The sequence below is a fragment of the Lottia gigantea genome, assembly GCF_000327385.1.
Source record: "Lottia gigantea unplaced genomic scaffold LOTGIsca_220, whole genome shotgun sequence".
In the NCBI taxonomy this organism is placed as follows: Eukaryota; Metazoa; Mollusca; class Gastropoda; family Lottiidae; genus Lottia; species Lottia gigantea.
This window is the reverse complement of record NW_008708556.1, coordinates 24,092-46,245: the sequence shown is the minus strand read 5'-3', so window position 1 is coordinate 46,245 and position 22,154 is coordinate 24,092. Positions and strand designations below refer to the sequence as shown.

General features: G+C 35.3%; 1 protein-coding gene across 1 annotated transcript; it reads right to left on the bottom strand.

The window, feature by feature from the left end:
* Positions 1-3,686: 3,686 nt before the first annotated feature.
* Positions 3,687-10,169, bottom strand: LOTGIDRAFT_227027 (hypothetical protein; the record flags this gene model as incomplete). Its single annotated transcript, XM_009054678.1, has 7 exons — positions 9,802-10,169; positions 8,854-9,272; positions 8,184-8,308; positions 6,683-6,806; positions 5,480-5,665; positions 4,687-4,806; positions 3,687-3,965 (listed from the first exon to the last, which is right to left on the bottom strand). Exons 1-7 carry the CDS (start codon positions 9,851-9,853, stop codon positions 3,687-3,689), a joined length of 1,305 nt encoding a protein of 434 aa, XP_009052926.1. The 5' UTR covers positions 9,854-10,169.
* Positions 10,170-22,154: the final 11,985 nt, after the last annotated feature.

Sequence of the window (22,154 nt, the reverse complement as noted above, 5' to 3'; positions counted from 1 at the left end):
TCTACTTTCTGACTACATTGAACATTGAATTGCATTTTTTTTCTCATTTCATAAATATTCAAAATAAAATTTTCAACTATAAACCATTTATCTACGAATGTCTTCAGGTCCATAGAAATATAAGGTTCAGTGATTTTACATTTAAAATAGACACACTTCCCTCTCAGAAAATTCATGTGAAAATGACCTAGGCTACTTTCCGCCTAAAAATTCCCCAATTTCCAATGGTTATCATTTTCATCAACCCAAAGACAATCTAAGAAAATAGTATATGAAAATGATTGTCAATATCAATTCAGAAAACAGTGTAATTAGAAAGTAGGGGGCAAATGCGCTGTCACTGTTTCCTGGGGCCCATTTGTCATTTTATAAAATTCCTCACAAAAGAGAAAATTTTGGTATGACTGACAAATTCTCAGGTTTTCTAACACTTCCTTATTTGTAGCCTGGCAGTGCCAGCCTTCATACAAATAGGGGAAATATTGACTCAATTGGGGGACAAAGACGCAGCAACTCTGTGGAGGCATCCTACCCCTAGTCTCAAGCCTCTCATGGTGCATCAAAGAATATTCTTTAAAATTGAATTGAATTGGTCATTGGTGCATTCTGACACATATGTTGGGGCAAAAACATATAGAAATATTTTTTCTTAAATTTGTTTTGACTGACCAGACGAATTATATAATTGAGCTCCATAACTCCCCAGTTTCTCCGAACACCCTTTTTTGAAACGCAATTCCAAGTTGGACAAAATGAAAAATAACGAACCGAGTTTGGGGGTTCAAATTCTAATAATGCTTTCGATTCCAGCACTGACGACTAGCCATTCGATCATTAAAGGATTTTGAACAAAATTTACTTGATGATAACCTACCAATCAAGAAATAACAAAGGAGAAATATTTTTCCTCAAATTTTGTGTGAAAACGACGCCATTTTTATTTGTTTACTAAACTAGAGTTATGTCCCCTCAACAGTAAACGCTCTGTTTTGGAAAAGTGATACATGCGTCTAATCTTAACACCCGATACTAGCTACCCGTACAGTGGGGTAACCTATTTTCGTACATATAAGGATTCAACATCGAATTTCGTCTAAGTTAAAAAAACGGAAATTTTTTTTCATGTCTTAGATGTTTGCTCAGATATTCTACAAAATAATTAAAATTGGTTTGTTTAGATTTTCTTTATGAATCTCTCACCCATATTTCTTGAGTAACCAACTCGACAACGGCGACAGAATGCGTCACCTATTTTCGTGACAATTGGTCAAAGAACCACGATTTAAAAAAAAATAGTGAATGACAAAATAAGATAGGATACGTAGCGTGATTTATTGCTGAAAGTCATAGTAACAATTAACATATATACGGCCCACTTTGTGTTCCATAGAATTTTTCTGCTGACACGGAATCCGTTAGTTGATCACTTGACTTCATTCGTTGGACTACATTCTAGCAGACGACAAATTCCGAGTACAGCTTGGGATTATAAGGACCTTCGGCCGATATAAAATTGTGACGTTTGGTAATAAGTGAAATCCGCCATTTTGTAATTGTCAAAGTATACATTAATACATTTGACCTTGCTTGAAACTACTGGATTCATCCTACTAGCTGACATTGTAGAGATAACCCATGTTTATCGAAACAAGCAAAGGTGGGGTCGCACATGTAAATCATTAATCATTTCCGGAGATGCATGAAAATAGGTTAGCACGAAATTAGGTTAGGCCTCTATTACTTATCACAACATTTATGTGATTTGATAATCATGAGAGTTTTTAACAAAAAAATCTCTCGGAGAAGCAAATCACCAATCCTTAAAGCTATCTTCTTGGCCAAAATGAGTCTTTGTTCATCAGTGGACTTACCAGATGTCATAACTATACAACAGAATCTCTCTATAATGCAATAAATCCATAAAACTAAGTAATAATCTATAAAACTAAGTAATAATTCATTAAACTAAGAAATTTAGTATTTCAATAATTATTTAGTTTATTAGATATATCATCTTATATAGAGATTATATTCTTTAGTCATAACACCTGGTAAGTTCAACTGATGAATATATACTCTTGTTGACCAAGTTTGAGGCTTTAAATTTTACGTCCATTCTAAGAGGTAGTATCACTTTAAGGGGGATAGTATTATTATGTTTAAAGGAATTATGCGATTTTAGTACGTTTCGAGCACTTCTAAAGGCTATTTACATATTATTCAAGACCCACATCGCGTTTGCAATACATATTTTCGGACATTTTTCCGCACCTGAAAGTTAAAAAGACGACCCGTCTTATCCCAGTTTGAGTTATTTTTATAGGAATTTTGCGATTTAGTACGTTTGGAGCACTTAGAAGGCTATTTTCATATATTCAAGACACACATAGCGCGAAAATGGTGCATCTGTCCCGTTAAGACAGTGTTTACCAATCTTTCTCAGCCTTCACACCCCTGGAGCAATCACCTGGACCTTTTACAACCCAGAAATTTGTTTCATCCACATTTCCAGCGTATGATGATGTGAGGTGCTCTCTCAATTCAAAACAAATTCTTCTCCTACACCAGTTGGTCACACCCCTGACACCCTAGTCCCACACCCCCAGGGGGTGAAAAACACCCGAGGTTGGGAATCAGGGCTTTAAGACAAAAGAAGGATTATAAAAGAGTAAAAGTTGAAAATTTTTAATAAATAAATAACAAATTTATAAACAAAAAATGATAAAATGGAATCACCTTGGTAAAATGACAATAATCACACACAATGTATATACAATGGTTCCAGTGGCGGCGCCGTTGGGGTACAGGCGTGGAAGGGGGTGGGGGGTCTTTTGCTAGAAAAATGGTTTGCACCCCTAATTGTACCCCAACTTTATTTTCAACAATTTCAAAGATAATATTTTTATATGTTTTTGCCCTAATTTATGAGTCAGAATGCACAAAATCAATTCATTTTTTCGAAAATTTTCTTGGGAGAACCCTTTCAGACGTTCCATGAGAGGCTTGCGACAAGACGCCTCGAGAGATCTGCCGAATTTTGAATTCAGCCTTCACAGTTGTCCCCCAGTCTCGGGAAGTGACGCCACCGCTGAATAGTTCGGTTCCATCAACTATACGGATCTTGTATCAATTTAGAATAGGGAATATGAATAATAACATGATTAAGAACGCCACGAAGTATGTAATGGGGGGTAAATCCAGTACCAAATCGAGGTGGCGCTAATACGCAAATCGGTCTTTACGTCAGAAAGTGATATATCATTAACTCTATGCGCTAGTCTGAAAAGGGAGATAACTCGATCACGATTTTCCGACTTAACAACTACCAAGGAACTAGAGTCTGTCGATTCGTTGCCAATGTACTTACAATTGGATCACAATTTCGTTTCGTTATTTTTTCAAACTAAGTATGATGACGTCACTAATCGTGTAATATGCTGATCATATAAGGCCTTTCGCGATTAGTGACGTCATCGAACACTTCGTTTCTTCCATTTAGTGGAGTTGCAGGAACCACAGACATCTGATTGAAAATTGGAATAGTGTAAATTGATGCTATCAGTGTTCCTTGATACACATAAAAATTCAGGAAAAATATTTACAATCCCTTTAAATAAGATTGTTTCTGTTAGCGGTTTTTTCTTTTTTCCTATGAAAAATTTAATTTTCAGGAACTGCAACTTTAATTACACAAATTTAAAAGGAATACACGCAACACACAATGCAAAAACCACAAGAGTTACGCAGGACTGCACTGAGCGAAATCCATAGTTCTCAACATCTCGACCAAACACTTCTTTAGGATGCTCTGTATACACTGGCTTTTTAGTATATTTACTGATCTCCAGCTGCATAGCCTTTAATAAAGGGAATTTATCTTTCTTACAGAATTTTCCAGAAAAATCATCGAAGTCCAGGGACCAGAACATTGCTCCACCATATCCTTCTATTATCATCCACTTTACCTGAGATTAAAAAAAAAAATCATACTTAATGACATGATTAAAATTAGACCAAACTTTCGTTCCGTTTTTTTTTATTAGCTTTATTTATGATATAGCCACTTCAGCTAGTGTCTAACGACAGCCTTCTTGAACGTTCGTCAAATTGACCAAAAATGCTAGCTTTAAAGAGGGTAGCATTTTGATTGGTTAAAGCAGACGTCATCAAGTTACGTCAAAAGGGTTAAGTTTATGCTAAGGCGCCACCAGGTTTAAGTCCGTCCACGAGCTGTACCAGTACCTCAACTACGGGCTGTACCAGTACCTCAACTACCATACGGACTGGTTTAACCAAGTCCACGAGCCCCCACCCCAGAAAAAAATGCAGATTACAGAGAGCATATTATGTTCAGAAAAAATTCCCTGGACCCCAACTCACATCTGCTCCTTTAAAAGGAATGTAAAGAAGTTTTCTAAATTGTTTATGTGTCTCGGGGACACCGATAGCTTCAATTTGCACCATTCCAATTTTTAATCAGGCGTCTGTGGTTCCTGCAATTTTACTAAAACTAAATGTTTGATGACGTCACTAATTTTTAAAGGAATTATGTGATTCAGGTACATTTCTAGGACTTGAAGATTCTTTATATATATTCAACACCCAAATCAACACCCCGTCCCTTTAAGTCCACTGGTCCTAGGTCCTCCAGCTCAGCCTCTGAGGTCAATATGAGCCGTCCCTTACCTTTGCCTTGATACTCTTGGGATTATCATACCCGACCCATAAATCATCTTTATATAGATAGGGTACTTTTTGTTCTGTATCAAACACTACTGTTCCACCATTCTGTTCTAATTCACATATCTGAAACGATAAGCATAATATACCATACGATCAATATCCCCAACAGCAGTATTTTCATCAGCAATGTCACTTAAAGTTATACTACATCTTAGGATGAGTAACAAATTGAAATGTTGAAACTTGGTTAAAATGAGTCTTTGTTCATCAGTGGACTTACCTGGTGTTATAAAACTATACAACAGAATCTCTATAATCTAATTAATCCATAAAACTAAGTAATAATTCATTAAACTAAGTAATTTTGAAACATGCTTAGAAACGTCATCTTATATAGAGATTCTATATAGTTTAGTCATGACACCTGGTAAGTCTAACTGTTGAATATACTCTTATTGACCAAGTTCGAGACTTTTCATTCTATGTCCATTCTAAAAGATAGATCCACAGGCGAACACTCCTTCACTAGAATATCCTCTCCCCCTTTAGAATAATGGCATGCACCCCACTTTATTATTTTTAACATATTCAAAAATAAGATTCTTAAACTTTTTTGCCCAAAAATGTTTCATAATGTACCGAATCAATTCAATTCTAGAAAATTTTGGATAACCCGGCATGTAGGAGCCGCTGACTCGACAGTAACCCCCCTCCCCTTTTGAGTCAGTCTGCCCACTATTTGAACCCTCAATTCTGGGGGGTTGGCGATCGAAAAACCTATTGTGTGTCTACTCACCTCTGGGTATACCAGGCGACCTTCAAATTTATACAGACGACCAGGTTCAGCACCACCATCTACTTTTGCACCAACACCATGTGAGTCGGTATCATTGAGTATAAAACTTGCCCCAGCTCCAGTCATACCAACCACGATCTTCTCTTTTGGTACTTTAAGACGTATCCATTGCTCTACTGTCCATTGCTGAAAATATATTACATCAGAGTTAGCCAGTTTAATTAAACGCACTGGCTATTTGCACCGTCACAATGCGTGTGATAAGACACAATGGGCGCGCTAGTTTTTTTTTTAAGCGTGAAGCCATTTTGATTGTCAATAATGATATTAAGTGACTTTGTTAGGGTAAGGTAGGGATGGCCATACGTTATTAAAATGCCAATTTCTGTACCGTCGCAGTACGAATAGCCACGGCCTTGATTAAAACTAGACTAAACTTTCTCGAACGCTAGGATTCTGTGACGCGAACAAAAGGTGCATTCAGAGTCTAATGCTTCTCAGAATACACCTTTTGTTACCAGTGTTGGGGAGGGATGGAATTTGATTGGCTGACGCTGTCATCAAACAGACGAATGCCGAAGAAGGCCGTCTTAAGACCCTCTCACCTTCACAGAATCCACAAAGTTCACCAATTTCTTTTTCTTAAAGAAATTTTTTATGTGTACCGGGGACACTGACATCATCAATTTCCACAATTCCAATTTCCAATCAGACGTCTGTGGTTTCTGCCATTCTTCCTTAAAGAAGAGCTTGATGATGTCACTCATCGTAAAATATGCTTTACCACATTAGGCATTTCTCGATTAGTGTTTGATGACGTCACTAATCGCGAAAGGCCTTCTGTGCTTATAGAAGCTTGGTAGACCAACACATCTGCTTATATTTCGGCGTCTGATAGCTATTATGGGCGAATGAAGACGGGTGCAATGAGGGAAATCTTGCCAGGACAGCGGCATTAGCCTGCTCTTTTTCGATTTCCAACTTTCGGGGGATCTGTAGCCTGTAGCACACGGGCCTCAGTTTATTGTCCCCATGTCAGCACCTCTTACCTGCAACACTGACAGGGGAAAACCATGTTGAAAAATCCGAAGGTATTATCTCAACCTATGCCGGAATTGAATCTTGGACCTTCAGATTAGCGAGCAAGAGGCTGGATTAGAGGTAGATGTTTCGGACTATAGTAAAAATGGAATTAAAAGTTACCATATTTAATTCTGGTGAGAATCTGGTATCGGAATCACGAGGATACAGTGGACTGTTAAAACCAGAGATTCGATTCCAAGGACCAAAATAATCATACGCCATAACGTTGAAATAATCAACATACCTGTAAAATAAAGATAGAATGTTATGGTATTAAATATTGAAGTCACAGTTTAAGAACTGAAGTCACAGTTCGAAGGGATGTTGTCATCTGATTCACTTAAATGGACAGGTTCGTTATCCGTATGACCAACCATACCATAGTCTCAGAAACAGGAATTTATTTATCTAAGCTAATCAGTAATAGTATTCACATCTCACCGACGAAATTTGAGCCTTGAAATCCAAATGTGTCCAGAATTATCAGCGTTTGAAAGTTACAATGACGACTCGTCTTTTCTTGAGACTAAGCAATAACAATATTGACGCGAACAATAAGATATGATATAAATAGAAAGTGAAATTCATAGTTTGAGGTATGTTTGAAGAAATTATGCGATTTCAATAAATTTCTATTACTGAAGATTTTTTAAGTATATTCAAACCACCCGCTCCCGGTCCTGTCCCCAAGATCCCTGAACAGTTGGGAATCGAAAAAAAACCAGGTAAATGCCGCTGTCCTTGTGAAAATTCCCTCATTGCACACTGCATATCGTTGCTCGTCTTCATTAGACCAGATGATGTAGAAAAGTAGGACGTAAAACTTCATTCATTTCGTGTTATTTTTGACACGTAACACTAATAATTTTGTCCTGTGTACCTGGCTGACGTTATGAACCGCTCTTGGGCATATAGACCTAGTCTAATCTTAGTCTTTTATATTTAGAATAAATATGCTCTAGGTTATATCGAAGTATAAAAATCGAAATATCTGTTTTATGATAACCACCACAATTATATGTTATATTTTGCAGACATATTTACGACGTCATTAAACCCCCGTTATCACAAATAAGTTTATGAAAGATGTCAATAAATATATGTCAATAGAAAATATTTCAGTGCACCGTTTTAATGGTAAAATATTCCGCCTCAAGAGTAAAATAGATAATGAATATTACAAAAAATATATAAGTTATAAAATTACTGTTAAAGGGTCTAATGCAACGCCTTGTCTCCATATAGAGCTTCCTCAAAGCGATTGTTAAGAGGTTTTCTAAAAAATGTGTATCGGGTATACTGATATCATCAATTTGCACCACTTTAATTTTCAGCGAGACGTTCTTTGTTCCCGTAATTCCACACAAATAAGTGTTTGATGACGTCATCTGCAAAATGCGCTTTGCGATAAGCGACGTCATCAAACACTTATTTTTGGAATTGCGGGAACCACATACGTCTGATTGAAAATTTGAAGGGTGCAAATCGATGCTATCAGTGTCCCCAATACACATATTCTTTTAGTTTTTAGAAAACCTCTTGAGAACTCATTCAAAAGGTTATTAAGTACAACGGTCATAATATCCTATATCTAAAAAGATCTCACCAGAAAAACACTTACTTGGCAAGTTCTTCTGGTTGATAACCATCTAGAATTCTAGCTCTTCCTGCTGGTACAGCTATAGTTATTATTAGCCTTTCTTTACCAGAGTCTATAGCTTCTTCATCAAACTCTTTACGTAGTTCCTGTAATTCATCAGAATACAATTCAATCACCCTACGGACTATAATAGCAGACGATTGCATGACTCACAGTCAAGTGAGATTTCTTTAGTACCCTGCAGACTATGATAGCAGGCGACTCCTGATTCACAGTCAAGGGATACTATTCTAGTACCATACAGACGATTGGCTGATTCATAGCCAAGGGAGACTATTCAGTAGTAACAGAGGATTGCCTAATTCTCTGTCGAGGGAGACTATAATAGCAGACGATTGTCTGAGTTTGCGATATCAGCATCCGCTGGAAGCGAACGTTAACTTGTCATCTACCTACCTACCTGAAGGGAGGCTATTCTAGTAATAGCTGACGATTACCTGATTCACAGCCAAGGGTGACTATTCAGTAGTAACAGACGATTGCCTAATTCCCTGTCAAGAGAGACCACTCTACAGACTATAATAGCAGACGATTATTTGAGTCACTGTCAGGGGAGACTATTCTAGTAGTAACAGACTATTGCCTGACTCACAGTCAAAGGAGACTATTCTAATGGACAAACTCTACTTACCTTAACTAGTATGGTAAATTGTTCTTTAGTGTTTCTAGTTGGATATTCCCAATCTAAATCTAGCCCGTCAAAACCCCTATCACGTAAAAATTTGGCACTGGTTTTCACAAAATGGTGGATATTCTGAATATTCGAAGACACTGCAGCGAATTGTTTCGATTTGGCATTTTGTCCACCAACGGACACGAGAGTTCTTAAATCTTTATTTTTAGTTTTCAGATTATTAAATTCTTTATATTTTGATTCTTCATGTTGCGATTTCGATGATAAAACTAAATCCGTTGGGTCAATGTCAACAAATGCATAAATTAAATGTGAACACAGATATGGATCAATGTTTTTGTGGGAAAATCGGGCGTCACTTTCTGGCCTTTCAAATGCCCAATTTGTAAAATAACACAAACTCACAAAATCAGCACCTGCAATGACAAGTTTTACGAATGATTAAATTCCTTTTGGCAGCCATATTGAAATGATGGAGGCCATTTTGATTTGATGTAAATATCTATTAAGTCATAAGGTTTATCGGTAATACCAAAAACATGGTTCGGAAGTTGATTTGTCATTGGGAAAACGTTATGTTTCGGTCATGTTTAGCCTAAGCAACTGAATTTTCAACGACTGCATGCAACTGGCGGAGAACCTGGTGAATCGATGGCTTTTAGTCGATCTCAGCTCATCAAAGACTTGAAAATCAAAGCTATTACTAGTTGCCATCATTTAGTCACGTTCTACTACGTTCTTAGTCACTAATCGCAAAATATGCTTTATCACAAAAGGCCCTTGGCCGCGATAAGTGACGTCATCAAACACTTAGATTTAGTTCGAATTGAAGGAACAACTGAAGGAAAATTGGAATGGTGTAAATTGATATCAGAGTCCCCGATACACATAACAATTTTAGAAAACCTCTTTACAATCTCTTTAAGGTCAAGTATGTTAACTTACCAATGGTTGAAACTATACACAGCCACGTGAAGATTGGCTTTAAAGGATTCATCTTCACTACTGTTCTACCTTAAAATATAAATTAAACCCTTAATAAGCAATAATAATAATATCCAGTAATCTTCTTTAAACACACAGGATGCAAACTGGAGAATATTTCACTGTCAATGTCCAACCAATGCATTTAGTTTATAGACATGGTCATATAGACCGTATATCATTACATTAAAGGGATTGTACAGACGTTTTCTACGTCTGTGGTCCCTGCAATTCTACTAAAAATTGAGTATATAATGACGTCACTAATCATGTGATACAAGCATATTTTGCGATTAAAGACGTCATCAAACACTTAGTTTTAGTTGAACTGTAGGAACCACAGAATTGGAATGGTGCAAATTGATGCTATCAGTGTCCCTTATACACATACAAATTGTTTAAAAAACTTTTTTTTACAATCCCTTGTCCTATTTATAAACACGTATTAGTCCAAATTTGTAATTTGACTACAAAATAATTCACCTTTTTGTTCTCCTAGAACATAATCTTTAAATTGTATTCAACGAGACGCTCTAAAATAACTCTATAACATTCCTAATTATAAACGAATAGTAATTTTATCCTTTATCCTGTTTTGTTAGTCCATGGAAATGGTATAGTAGACACCAGACCTATTCCATTAGGAACACTGTCTGGTCGGGGTGTCGAGCCGAAATAATCAAATTTGTCACCCTGACACATATAGGGTTATCATAAATAGTATTTTAATTACATTGAAATTAGTGTCATTGACTCCAATGCGCTTCGGGCTAACATCGATTAAAGGGGCATAAATCATATGAAACTACGTACGGTTCTTACATGGAAATACACGAACCATTTTGAATTTCTTTTTAGACTTATGAAGTCGAATTTTGATAAATCATATACATGTAGTACTTAATGGGGAACAACCGTCGGCAATTTCGGGGATTGATTTTGATCTTTATTGTGCTCTAATAGTCTTAAGAATTACTAAAACGCACGAAAATCGCATAATCCCTTCAAATATACCTCAAACTAGAAATTTCACTGTCTATTCCTATTATGTGTTTTCTATAATATATGCCATAATCTCATTAGAATTCGAGTCGAATTTTTAACTTTCAAACGTGAATAATTATGGATACACATGGAATTGAAGGCTCAAATTTCGACGATAAGCTGTGTACACTAGTACTTATTGGGTCGAGGAAATGATTCAAAATGGCTGTGAACTACGTTCGTATGTGTTATTTCCATGTACTTAGTTTCGTATGGGGCATAATAGTCTAAAGATATAATATACGCGCATATTGCTAATAATCCCACAGTCGGTTTTCTTAGATCAGTCGGGTTTCTTAGATCGAAACATCTGTCTCTATTCCAGCCTCTGATAGCTATTTAGACAGATGTCAGCTGGTTTAGAGACAAATAAAATTAGACCCTGTTATATGGAGATTTTCCACATCTTCACAGGTGCAGGGGTTTTAAACCTTAGATACATCGGATCTGCAAAAAGATGAATATTTTTGTAGTTCAGTCATACCATCATTTTCTCCCTACACCATATATGTCTTGTCTCCGGTTCCATCAATGCTTTTTCAAAGGTTACAGAGTCACGTGATAAACGAAAGTTACGGTGGTGCCAAACACTAATTTACAGTCATCGTAAAGGTAATTTAGTATTATTTTAGAAAAAACGTATCTTGAGAGCTGTGGAAAATCCCCATAAAACTGACTCTACTCCAGCCGACAACTATCAAAATATCCATCAGAAGCTGCATTAGAGGCTGATGTTTCGGACTAACGTTATCTCGGACGTCTTCAACACATAACAATGGTTAAAAGCCCGGGGGTGCTCTCAGCAGTAAAAGCACGGTGATAAACATACGGATTTGAGTGATACGAACGATTTTGACGAGTTAATTTAGGTGGTTGGGGTTACTTGGTGTGCAGCCATAATTATAAAGAGTGATACAGATCAGACTAGAGGCGTTTAAAGTCTAGTCAACTCCTTAACTTGATTGGAATCAGTGTTATTAGGGCTGGTCGCTGTTAATTGATACTTCAAGTCATTTGGCATTATAACAGTGTGCGACTGAGATTGTCAACACTCAATCAAATTAAAATTAGCTCACAATTTCGTTTCGTTATTTTTTTTGATTATTACAATTGCTTTTCGTTTTTTTTAATTTTACAACTTCGTATGTTTTTTTTTTGGTCTCCATTGTAATCTAACAAGATTTTACCAAGGTCACGACTTGTTGACGCTTCAAGCTACGCCATTCTCCGGATAATCAGAATCACTTTTACAAGCGAGTATCAGCAGTCTCATATTCTCATTGGTCATATAGCTCTACTTTAGGTTTCGACATCCCACAATTCATAGTCGATATTTAGACACGGATTCTGCCTGGCGCAGTAGGCCTATGAACTGAACGTCAACAGTATAACGCCGCTTTGGTACAAATCTTTTGAGATTACAATGTAGACCGTCGAAAAATAAAAAAAAACTAAACTAAAATGTAATCTAATTTTTAGTTAATTTTTAGTTAGATTGGTCAACACTACATCTCCCCTGGAACACAGTCAAATTGGTCACAAGGTAAATTGGTCACAAGGTAAATTGGTCACGAGGTAAATTGATCACTAGGTAAATTGGTCACGAGGTAAATTGATCACTAGGTAAATTGGTTACAAGGTAAATTGGTTACAAGGTAAATTGGTCACGAGGTAAATTGATCACTAGGCAAATTGGTCACTAGGTAAATCGGTCACTAGGTAAATTGGTCACTAAGTAAATTGGTCACTAGGTAAATTGGTCACTAGGTAAATTGGTAAATTGCTCACGAGGTAAATTTGTCACTATTTAAATTGGTCACTAGGTAAATTGGACAGTAGGTCACGAGATAACTTGATCACATGATATTATGCTATATTGGTCGCAGTAATATCGTAATCTCCAACCTTGTTAAAACGTCGTTATGTGTTTTGGTTGGTGTTGAAAAACTAATGTACAAATTTTAGCAAAACAAAACACCAAATCGTACAGCCTTTATAACACCAAACTGCTTAATTAACAATAGTACTCTCAGTTTTTAATTAATCCTTTTAAAACAAATTCAGTTTGATCAAGTACATGCATATTTTAGCCCCTTTAAAACAGAAACTGAAACATGTTGTCAATCAGAGTTTCACGCTGTGCGATCTTCAGACAAGTGACATATTTACGCAGGCTGAAATAGGTCAGTTGTCTGAAGATTTCACAGCTTGAAACACTGTGTAACAACATGTTTCAGGTTCTGTTTTAATATTTCTTCATTTCGATAACTTTCAGAAGTACAAGAATTGTACGAAATTCGCATAAATTCTTCAAAAATACCTCACTTCGAAAAAAAAACTTTCTATTTTTTTTCAATAGTCCCTGATTTAGTAACTGAAAATTGTCAATAAGATCTGTAATAGGAAATATGGTATACAGATAAAAAAAAATTAATCATCCAGTCCTTCACCGTACAACATTATGGCGGACTCTTAAAAATGGCGAGTCGTCAATATAATTTTTAGTAATGGTTAAGAAGGCGAGTCGTCTATGTAATTTGCACACACGTATAATTTTGGATTCACATGTTTAAGAGGCTGTTAGCAGTGGCGGCGCTAGCCTCTCGCGACCAAGGGTACAAATAGAGGGCAAACTGACTCGGGGGGGGGGGGGGGACTGTCGAAGTTGAAATCAAAATGCGTCACTTATTTTGGCGCAAAAACATATAGTATCATTGAATTTCTAAAATATATAAAGTAGAGGTGTAAACTATTTTTACAATATAGTTTCCTCTTTCCCTTTTAATTCAGGTGGTGGTCAAGTACTAATATTATAGGTTTTCTAAATTTCGTATGTGTATCGGGGACACTGATAGCATTAATTTCTATCAATTTTCAATCAGCAATTCCACTAAAACTAAGTGTTTTACGATGTCACTAATCGCAAATTATGCTTGGATCACACAATATGACCATTCGCGATAAGTGACGTCATCAAACATACAAGCATAATTCCATCAAATACTTAGTTACAAATACTTAGTACAAATTGATGATATCAGTGTCCCCGAAAAACTCTTTTCAATCCCTTTAAATGGATAAAAAACTGATCCAAAGAATCAAAGATGTCCTTACCTATATAAATCTACACGAAATCTACGAAATATTCAATATAAATAACAAACCTTATATAAGGCTAATAGACAATAGCTTATGATGAAAATCGTTTCATAAATCGAAGTCCTGGGTAGTTTCATAATTCAAATGCTAATATCGTTAATAGATAATATGCATTGACATTATGTATTTATGTAATATATATAGTTTGAACTTAATTACATTATAGATATATTCGCGGTTTGTGTGAATTGCCTCACCAAAGATAACCGCTGGCCATAATGTTTATCAATGATCTTACAGATGGGTTCCCTTATTTTCATTTATGAAAATGAAAATGCTACTACTTATATCAATAGAAAGTAAAGGTGTTCTAATGACATGACTTGGAAAAATTCCCGTTTGCCTGTCTAGAATTAATTCATAATTAGCTAAATTGAAAGAGAATTGCCAGCAGTCAAGGTCAATGACTCAAAAACCATTCATCGAAAGTTCGTCAAATTCGAACTTGGCCAAGATCTCATCAATATAAATTATTATACCAAATTTCATTAAAATCAGTTAAAAACTGTAGTCTCTATTGTGTTCACAAACAAATTTTGACGCGTTTTCCCTAAGTCAAGGGCAATGACTCAAAAACCATTCATCGAAAGTTAGTCAAATTCGAACTTGGCCAAGATCTCATCAATATAAATGATCACACCAAATTTCATTAAAATCGGATGAAAACTGTAGTCTCTATAGTGTTCACAAACAAATGTTAATTTTGATGCGTTTTTCCAAGGGCAATACCTCAAAAAGCGTTCATCGAAAAATCTTCAAATTCGAACTTGACCATGATCTCATGAAAATAAATGATCACACCAAATTTCATTATAATCGAATAAAAACCGTAGCCTCTATTATCTTCACAAGCCAGTGTGTATCATTTCCATGTAAGAACCATTCGTAGTCTCGTTTCAAAAGTTGTGCATGGAAATTTGACCTGCGATTGTATTCTCGAGATATTTGAGGCATTTTTAATGAACCTTTTATAATTTATTAAAGAACGCAGGTTATCGAGAACATTTTTGAGGTAAACATTTTTTTTAGATTAAACGTTTAAAACAAACATGTATACGTCTTTTACTATGTAATTTATACCCACATAAAAGCTAGGTTATTTATTAGTTGTCTTTATTGTTTAAAACTATTCAAACTTTACAATTCTTTGTTTTTTCCTTTTAACGTAAATGAAATTTCCTATTGAACATCAGATATCATCTGTTTTAGAAAAGATCGTTGCCGTTAAAGACATTCTACCTCTTAGAATGGACATAAAATTTAAAAGTCTCAAACTTGGTCCATAAGTGTATATATTCATCAGTTAGACTTACCAGGTACCATGACTAAAGAGTAGAATCTCTATATAAGACAATATATCTAATAAACTAAATGATTATTGAAATTCCATAAGCATGTTTCAAAATTACTTAGTTTAATGGATTATTACTTAGTTTTATAGATTTATTGGATTATAGAGAGATTCTTTTGTATAGTTTTGACTTCAGGTAAGTCCATAAATGAACAAAGACTCATTTCAACCAAGTTTTAAAATTTCAATTTTTTGGTCATCCTAAGAGGTAGTATACCTTTAAATTCCATATCATTATAGCTTCGCCTCGAAAATCAAGAGATATGAATTTGAAGATATCTAATAATTTTCTTGTCTATTTAAGCAACAAAAACACCTTACCTATAAAATCCAATATTTTAATGCAAAGCTAGAAAAGGATTGGTAACAATAGTCAGCCTTGATTAATCCCACTTTCGCCACAGGGTCTTGATTGATAAAACGTGAATACCCTAAAATTCGCCGAAAATATTCCTCATCATCCACTATTGCATTATAATTTGAACTGCTTTTCCATTGATTTTGATTATATCACAGGGACTCGACCCACATGCTCGCGACATTTAAGAAAATACTGTGCACTGTGCACACAATCCTCACAAGGAAACATGACAGTGTGTTGATAAGCTTCCGCGACAGTGATGGATACTTTCCGTCAGATGAGATGTGAAGAATATAAAAAGGATGCAATGGCGGCGCTAGTGGGGGTGGGTTTCAGAGAGGGGATGGGGGGGGGGGGGGGCTCATTTGCCCCCTAATAATATAAATGTTGTACGTTTTTTGCCACAAAATATGTAACAGAATGTATAGAAATCTACCACGACGAAAATTGCAACGACAGTATCATTAGCCTGTTCTTTTTCGATATCTAACTGTCGGGGTATCTTTAACGTGCACATGCAGCCTGTAACAGTAGTACTTGAGTCCGTGGTTTATTGTTTCATCCGAACGACAAGACACTTTTTCCATGCCAGCCCCTCTTACCTGTATCACCTGTATCCAGGGGGAAACCGGGTTGATAAATCTGAAGGTATTATCTCGACCTATATGCCTGGATTGAATCCCGTATCTTCAGGACGCTGAATGGGAGACTTGAGCCTACTGCTGAGCTGGCAGTTTACACCCTCCCCCACACCCCCATTAAGTGGGTCTGTCCCCTATTTGTACCCCTAGTATCGGGAAGCTGGGGCCGCCACTGAAAAGATGTGAATTTGTATATAAGCTATGTCATAAAGTAGGTGCGTATGCTTCACATACCTTATAAATTAACATAATGAACGACGACATTTTTCATCCGTAACTATATAGTAATAAGCCAATCTTTCTAATTTTATCTCCATGTTAATTTATATGTTTATTTATAGGCTAGGACACATTTTTGATACAGTCATTGAAATAAAAGTTAGATCATTTATATTAGAAATTAGCAATACTAGAAATATATGAAAATCGCATAATTCCTTTCAAAATATATCAAAATAAGAATTTTACTTTCTATTTCTATATTATGTCTTTTCTATATGCAGTGTCTCAAGGAAAAACGAATCGAGTCGTCTTTTTAGCTTTCAAACGCGGATAATTCTCGACACACATGGAAGGTGCGCCATTTTTTACCAATCGAACTTTTTTTTTTTATCTAAGCCAATCAGTAATAGTGTTCACATCTCTTTGTCGAAATTTGAGCCTTCAAATTCATGTGTTTCTAGAATTATCTGCGTTTAAAAAACGAGTCGTCTTCTTGAGACACTTTCATATATAAAAAAAGATATAAATATAGATTTTCGGACATTTCTAGTACTTCTGAAGACTATTTACATATATTCAAGACTCAAATCAAATTCCCAAAATAGTGCACTTGTCCCTTTAAATACATGGTTAGCTGCAATTAGATAAAACGAGTAATGAGATAATGATGATAGCTTCGATCTTCCCATATAGCAACAATCCTAATCGTATAGAATGTAGAAAAGAAACTTGTCGTTTGAATAGATTAGAGATGGTAAAGTTTTTTAAAAAGACATTTGAAATCAAAGTTTAACAGATTTAGCACGAATTGGTAAAATCATTTGATCCCTTTAACTTAAAGTTAAACAAAGTGACTCAAGCGAATTTCACTTATTCCAATTGACAAGGCATACTCACTTTAATTACAAAAATAAATCATTTACATATTAAAGATGCAGTCGCCCGGTAATGGATATCTTTTTTCACAATCGGCAACCCTCGGCAGTTTGGAAACGGGCAGATATTCCTGTCGGACTTAAAAGAGGTTTTCTGTATTTTTGTGTGTATCGGTGATGATAATTGATCAATTTGCACCATTTTAATTCTGACGTTTGTGGTTCCTACATTTCTCCTGAAAGTAAGTGTTAGATGACACTCGGCATAGGTAAGAGGAGCTGACATGGAAAAAGTCGTTCGGGTGGTCAATAAACCGAGGCCCGTGTTTTTCAGGCTGTGCACGTTAAAGATCCCTCGACAGTTGGAAATCAAAAAAGGAGCAGGCTAATAACGCTGTCCTGGCAAAGCTTCCCTCATCACACCCTGCATGGTACTGCCGTCCACAGAGAAGTGCAGAAAAGTAGGACGTTGAACTCTTTTCATTTCATTTCATTTCATTTTGTAATAACTTGAGATTGTAAAGATGGCACTTTCACAAAAGAATTTAATACAATTTACCAAGTCAAATATTTCGAAGAAATTGAAGATGAGACATGTCTCTGTGTAAATGTTATATAACGAAATTGTAAAGAACCTAACTAGCACTTTTAATTTGGTAGAAATAATTAACTCAGCAAGTGTGAAAATCACAAACTTCACGTTTTATCTGCACGAAATTTACATTGTTTTTTTGTGTGCATCGTTTTAGGTGCATATTGTATTAGTTCGAATCGTTCTTACTTGGAAAAATAATTTGAAAAAATGATGAAAAAATGTATATCCACTTGCCATTCGTCATCAATATTCTAACCTAAAATGTCCTCAATAATTGTGTGTATCCATAATTATTCACGTTTGAAAGTTCAAAATTCGACTCGAATTTAAGTGAGACTAGGCCATATTTAGAAAACACATATAGAAATAGACAGTGAAATTTCTAGTTTGAGGGATTATGCGTATTTAGTTCGTTTTAGTACTTCTTAGACTATTAAAGCACAATTAAGACCCAAATTAATCCCCGAAAATGCCGACTGTTCCCCTTTAAAGCATGATATAAATTTAATAATTTGAACCTCAATAACACATAATCTTGAAACAAAAACTTGGGGCTGAATTTTTCATCAAACATTTAAATAATTTTGTAAAACATTTTAATTCAGTAGTGCAGAACATTTCACAGTTATTTGACCTATAACTTGTAACCAACTTCGTTAATATTTTACTATTGTTGAAATTCGCCCAGGTTTCTTTTGAAAAAGTCTGGTTTTTCAGGTCAATTGCCAAGTATATTTACTTTGGACCGTCAAACATACATCATTAGAAACTGTATCATTACATGACAAAAGAACACACAGTCTCTCATTTAAAGGGACAGATGCACCATTTTTGACCAATCGTACTTTAGTCTCAGAAACGGGAATTGTTTAGCTAAGCTAATCGGTAATAGTTTTCACAGCTCAACGCCAAAATTGTGTGTCCAGAATTATTTGCGTTTGAAGATTAAAAGACGACTCGTCTTTTTTTTGAGACTATGTCATATTGAGAATAGACATAGAAATCATATATCGAAATAGAACTCGTCCCGTTAAATTCACTATAGTTGACCACATGACCACTCTTTTACAATATGAATATAGAAAGAAAATAACATGGATACAAATAACATTTTTTTCCGCCATCTTTAAAGTGATACTACGTCTTAGAATGAACATAAAATTTAAGTTATCTCAATGCTCAATATGAGTATATATATTAATCAGTGAACTTACCTGGTGTCATAAAGTTACAACAGAATCCCTGTAAAATCTGGAAAATTGGAAAATTCATAAAAGTTATCTTAATATTAAGCGTTTTTCAATAGTTAATAGCATATTCATGGATGATTACTAAGTTATGTGGATTTATAGGATTATATAAGGATCATGTTATGTTAATTATGACACCAGGTATATCTACTGATGAATATATACTCTTATTGCCAAGTTTAAAATTGTTGAATTTAATGTTCGTTCTAAGACGTAGCGTGAGTCGAGGTAATCACAAGGGGTAGTACCTCTCAAGTGGGGTTTCCCGCGTTCTTGACCTCTACTCTTAAATTGACCTCGACATTGTCAGACATATTTTGAAGACGGAATAATATGCCTCGTAGGAAATTAAGCGACTCCGCGAAAAAGCAATTCATATAATTTAGAATGAATACTCCACCACTGACACAATTTTCAAAGAATATTAATCATTGCCAAAGTTTGTTTGCATACACCGGAAGATGATTGTTTCCTGTTTTAGCGCTGAAACTGAATGGATTCATCGCTTGCTCACTTTTTAAAAAATTCTGATTATAGTTTTATTGTCGCTTTTTCAAACTTGATTCAACCAATGGTCACTATTAAACACAATATTAGCCACAGAACGAGTGTATTCTAAGACTTAGTATCCCTTTAACTTAATTTCCCCGTGTGCTACAGGCTATGCACGTTAAAGATCCCTCGACAGTTGGAAATCTAAAAAGAGTAGGCTAATGCCGCTCTAAAAATTTCCCTCATTGCACCCTGCATGACGTTGCCCGTCTTCATTAGCCCACATGGTGCAGAAAAGATGGAGGTAAAACTCCACTCATTTCATTTCATTTGAACTTAATTTGATATTCATTCATTTGTATAATTATACATAAAAATGACAATTTTTCAGTATGCATTAAATCTTCTCGGAGCTAATTCTCATTATCATTCTCTTCTTTGATTGCAGGTTTATAAGATACCGGTCCTAAGACGTACTCAAATGTATCTTTATGTGCACGATAACTTTTACAAATTAGTAGAAGAAGCAAGGAACTAACAGACAGCCCTGTCGTACATCGTTACATGTCAAATAATATTCGCTTGATTAAAAAGCACTTAACTTTGTAATAATTTCTAGTAAAAGAATACATACCAATCTAAGTGTCCATTACAAATTAGTAGAAGAAGCAAGGACCTAACAGACAGCCCTGTCGTACACTGTCACAATGCTAACTAATAAATAAGTCTTATTCACAATTTAACCAATTCACTCACAATGAGCATACATTTACATGCCAAGTCGAATAAAAAATAAACCTCATCGTCGCCTTGTCACCTTTTTAAAAGAATTCGTTCATATTCGGCATCTTACTCAAGTATTGACCCGGGACAAACGAAACAGTCGATTTAAGACGACCTTTTTCGATCAATAAATTGTTACAAAAAGACACAGTCGTTTATGTATTTGTCAACAGCTAAGAAAATAAACTTCTGAACCAAAAAATCAGTTGCCAAACTTTCTCAAAGGAAGAAGTTTGTTTTTTTACACTTTTGGTGATTTTTGCTAAAAATCAACATAGATTTTTTTGGTACCACGAATGACCTTAGAAAGGTCAGCTTTTAATGGGGGTATTCACATTTGTCAAACTGAAAAATATTAATTAAAACGCATTACACCGATGCATCCAAAAACACCCCCATCCCCCATTTCATTTCAATGAATCACGTTCATAAAATACATGTAGATATCAAAAAGAAATTTAATCCCTAAATTACTAAAAGAGAAAAATTCTTCATTTAGCCAAAATCAAGCCCAGAAACAATGAGAAACAAAACTAAATACATAACCTGCAAGTTTTAGTTTTTATGTTACATGGTCATTGTTGACATACGTACATATCTTGGCTACAGTTATTTGATTTTAGATACTGTTTGTTGATTTTTGTCAAACTGACCACTGTCCATTTAACAATATGTCGACGTCTTCAATGCACATTGATGCCACAGCAAACGAAGAGTAATTACATATAGTAAATTAGTGACATTGCGGTAATGTTACGAAAGCACAAGCACGTGAATGAGGGCGATTGTAGCAGTTATCGTCTATTTAAGCATTTAATATTTTCTTTAAAGGGGCAGATTCGCCATTCGCCAGAAACGGGGATTTTTTTTAGCTAAGCTAATATCGTGTCATATATCTAGGGATTCTATTCTTTAGTTATGACACCTGGTAAGTCCAACTGATAAATATATACACTTATTGACAAATTTTGAGATTTTAAATTTTATATCCATTCTAAGAGGTAGTATACCTTTGAATTGTCTTAAACGATACCAGATATCATGCTGTCTCTCTTCCTTCAAATAATCGTTCAAAAATGGTAGATTTTATTATGAAACTTTCGCTTTTCTCGATCTGGGTTCCGTCAAATGTGTTAAATTTCAAACGTTACAATGACGTAATTGTTAATTCGTAAGATTCGATGGCTTGCCAATATTTAAACCATTTAAACAATTCCACCAATATTTTCACTAACACTAGAATCTCGGCTCAAGAAAAATATTACGTTTAAACCGGATAATCTTAATCCGTTAATCGTTAATGGATAGTTTTCGGTTTACAGTCTGCACTCTTCAAATTTTCACTTTAGAGTTTCAAAAAAAAATTCCTAATTTTTGCACAAATATTTTCTTTTAAACGTAAACACAAAAACGGTCGATAATAAAACTACAAATAACGCACATAATATTTGTCATGCAAATATTGTCACGGTCGATATGAATTGCCCTCTGCCCCGTGCCACTAGTCCTTACTGCTAGTAGAATCGAAACGTTTTCTTTGA